Below are 2,323 nucleotides of genomic sequence, written 5' to 3'. Positions count from 1 at the left end.
CAACCCAAATACAATACATTTAATGTACTCAGATAAAGTCAACAGAGTAAGCATCATTTCATTCATTTGCGGCAAAGTCCTGATTACAACTGCTATAACTCGATGTTAAACTTGTTTTTAAAATAACTTCTTCTCCTTTTTTTCACCTCACAATTCCTCCATCCTATTCCAGTCCAATTGGACAGACCTGTGACCTGTAACAAATGGGACTGCAATCATATATTCAATGAGCAACCTAGCTGCTGCTGTGCGGCCGACGATATGTTTCGATTAGAAGACGATATCTACAAGAGGCTTGAATATTTGTGGCACGATATCATCACACTGAAATACAGAGTACACATGTTCACAGGTGAAAAATATGTTTCAACAATATTTTGTGGACAGTTTGTTGTGCAGTAGAATAAATCTCTCTCTCTTACTCTCAGAGAGCTTGCAGGTTGCCTTCAAAGCTTCAAATATTATCGTTACAACTACTGGACCTTGCTTTGGTCCTTTCAATGTTGATATGCCAATCCCGTACTCCTCTGTAACTCTGAACGATAACAATGGATATCAACCTTCCTTGGGTAGGAAACACACACATGCACACAGAGAAGGAGTAAACTCAATTGATTTATCCACCATTTCATATGTGTAAAACATACATCACTGCACTTCCACTAACTTCTCACCTCCCTCTCCAGGTATCTTCACTGCCCCTTATGCTGGTGTGTACGTCTTTTCCTTCACAGTCTACTCACAAGTGCAGGAGAACGAGCAACTCTACCATAAAGTAAACCTAACCCGATAGACTCAACAAATATCTGATTTCAGATCAAATTTCGATTTACCCGCATAACAGCAGCAAGTTATTTGTAACTTAATGTTGTGTTTTTTTGTGTCTTCAGGTCCAGCTGAGCAAGAATGGACAGGCGATAGCCGGCATTTGGGAGAGCAATCGAAATGATCAGGATGACAATGGCAATCAGGTTAGAAGCGGGAAAACAATCTTTATTTATTTATTATTTTAACAAGAGCGGAGTGACATGATTGCATAAATGGTGATCAAATATTACAATTACAAATCAAATTGTAAATTATGGGGGGAAAAACTAATTAACCTTGTGATTTTGACATGATTTTGTAATTCATGAAACACTGCTTACTGTGTTTACTTTCAGGTGATGGTGGTGGAGCTGCAGAGAGGCGATCAGGTGTACACTGAGCTGATGTCCGGGAGGAAGCTCTGCAAACACCTGCAGTATAATGTCTTTACTGGTTACATGCTGTACCCTCACCCCTACCCCTACACTGATGAGTATGATGAATAAACTTTCAGACTCCAGGAACTTAAATAAATACATTTATCGTCGCTCAACTGAGATCCTGATTCATGAAAACAAACTATAGTGTTCTTTATCACATGTAGACGCACCAGAAGTAGCTGTGTGACCCATCGTGGGACAAGCCAGTAGGGATACACAAGATACATTGTATACACATAGATTGCTGCATGTGTATGTAGGCATTTATGATCAAACTCAAAGAGGTGCACACACGTATTTTTGCAGAGTATGAAGACAGAAAGTCACAAGTTTGGAAATATTTGCATGATTATTAAAGAATGTATGAGCATGCATGTGAATAAACTGCCACAACTACCATAGCTGTCAGTGTACATCAGAAGTGTGACAATGGTTTGATTTGGAAATAACAAAAGTTTATTTGACAGGCGATGTACCTTTATTTTTCAATTGGGTATGTGTTCACTTTCTCATGCAAGAGACGATGAGACAGAAAAATCAATGTGCAATATTAGCTTGCAAAATATGTTGAGTGTTGCCATACATTAAGCTCTTTAAATGTTTTGACTGATCACATCTGTAAACGACTGGGTGTTAAAAATGTATTTGTTACAGTCTGTAAAGCACACTGAGACAAATGTGTAAGTTGTGATATTGGGCTATATAAATACATTTGATTTGATTTATCTGTTTAGTTTTTTTCTGTAAAACATAATTATTCAATAATGTGTCATTTAGCTTTGGCATTAATGTAACTTGAAAACGTATGCCAATAAAGCCAATATGAATTAAATTGAATTGAGAGAGAGAGAGAGAGAGAGAGAGAGAGAGAGAGAGAGAGAGAGAGAGAGAGAGAGAGAGAGAGAGAGAGAGACATAGACCATGAATGGAAATAGGTCGCAGTCAGAGGCTTTGAGATCATTTGGATATGATGAGAGTCATAACGCTGCCGCTGTTAGATTAATCTGTAAACAAGTGCCTTTCATGGAAGCTCATCACAAATGAACTAAATACCTTCAGTTGAATAAACATATGAT

General features: G+C 37.9%; 1 protein-coding gene across 1 annotated transcript; it reads left to right on the top strand.

Moving 5' to 3' along the window:
* The first annotated feature begins 218 nt into the window (after window positions 1-218).
* Window positions 219-1,313, top strand: cbln18 (cerebellin 18). The gene is made up of 5 exons (XM_029446458.1): window positions 219-352; window positions 429-569; window positions 687-775; window positions 891-971; window positions 1,164-1,313. The coding sequence occupies exons 1-5, from the start codon at window positions 262-264 to the stop codon at window positions 1,311-1,313; spliced, it is 552 nt and encodes a 183-aa protein (XP_029302318.1). The 5' UTR covers window positions 219-261.
* The last annotated feature ends 1,010 nt before the right edge of the window (window positions 1,314-2,323 follow it).

This window comes from Cottoperca gobio, chromosome 13 (genome assembly GCF_900634415.1).
Source record: "Cottoperca gobio chromosome 13, fCotGob3.1, whole genome shotgun sequence".
NCBI classification, from domain to species: domain Eukaryota; kingdom Metazoa; phylum Chordata; class Actinopteri; order Perciformes; family Bovichtidae; genus Cottoperca; species Cottoperca gobio.
The sequence above is the reverse complement of the archived record's forward strand: the minus strand, read 5'-3'. Positions and strand labels throughout refer to the sequence as shown.

Excerpts from the sequence above, each read along its gene's own strand:
- cbln18 (XM_029446458.1), top strand. The coding sequence starts at position 262 with ATGTTTCGATTAGAAGACGATATCTACAAGAGGCTTGAATATTTGTGG. Across the intron at positions 353-428 it reads CAGAGTACACATGTTCACAG|AGAGCTTGCAGGTTGCCTTC; the intron begins GTGAAAAATATG and ends TCTTACTCTCAG. Across the intron at positions 776-890 it reads ACGAGCAACTCTACCATAAA|GTCCAGCTGAGCAAGAATGG; the intron begins GTAAACCTAACC and ends TTGTGTCTTCAG.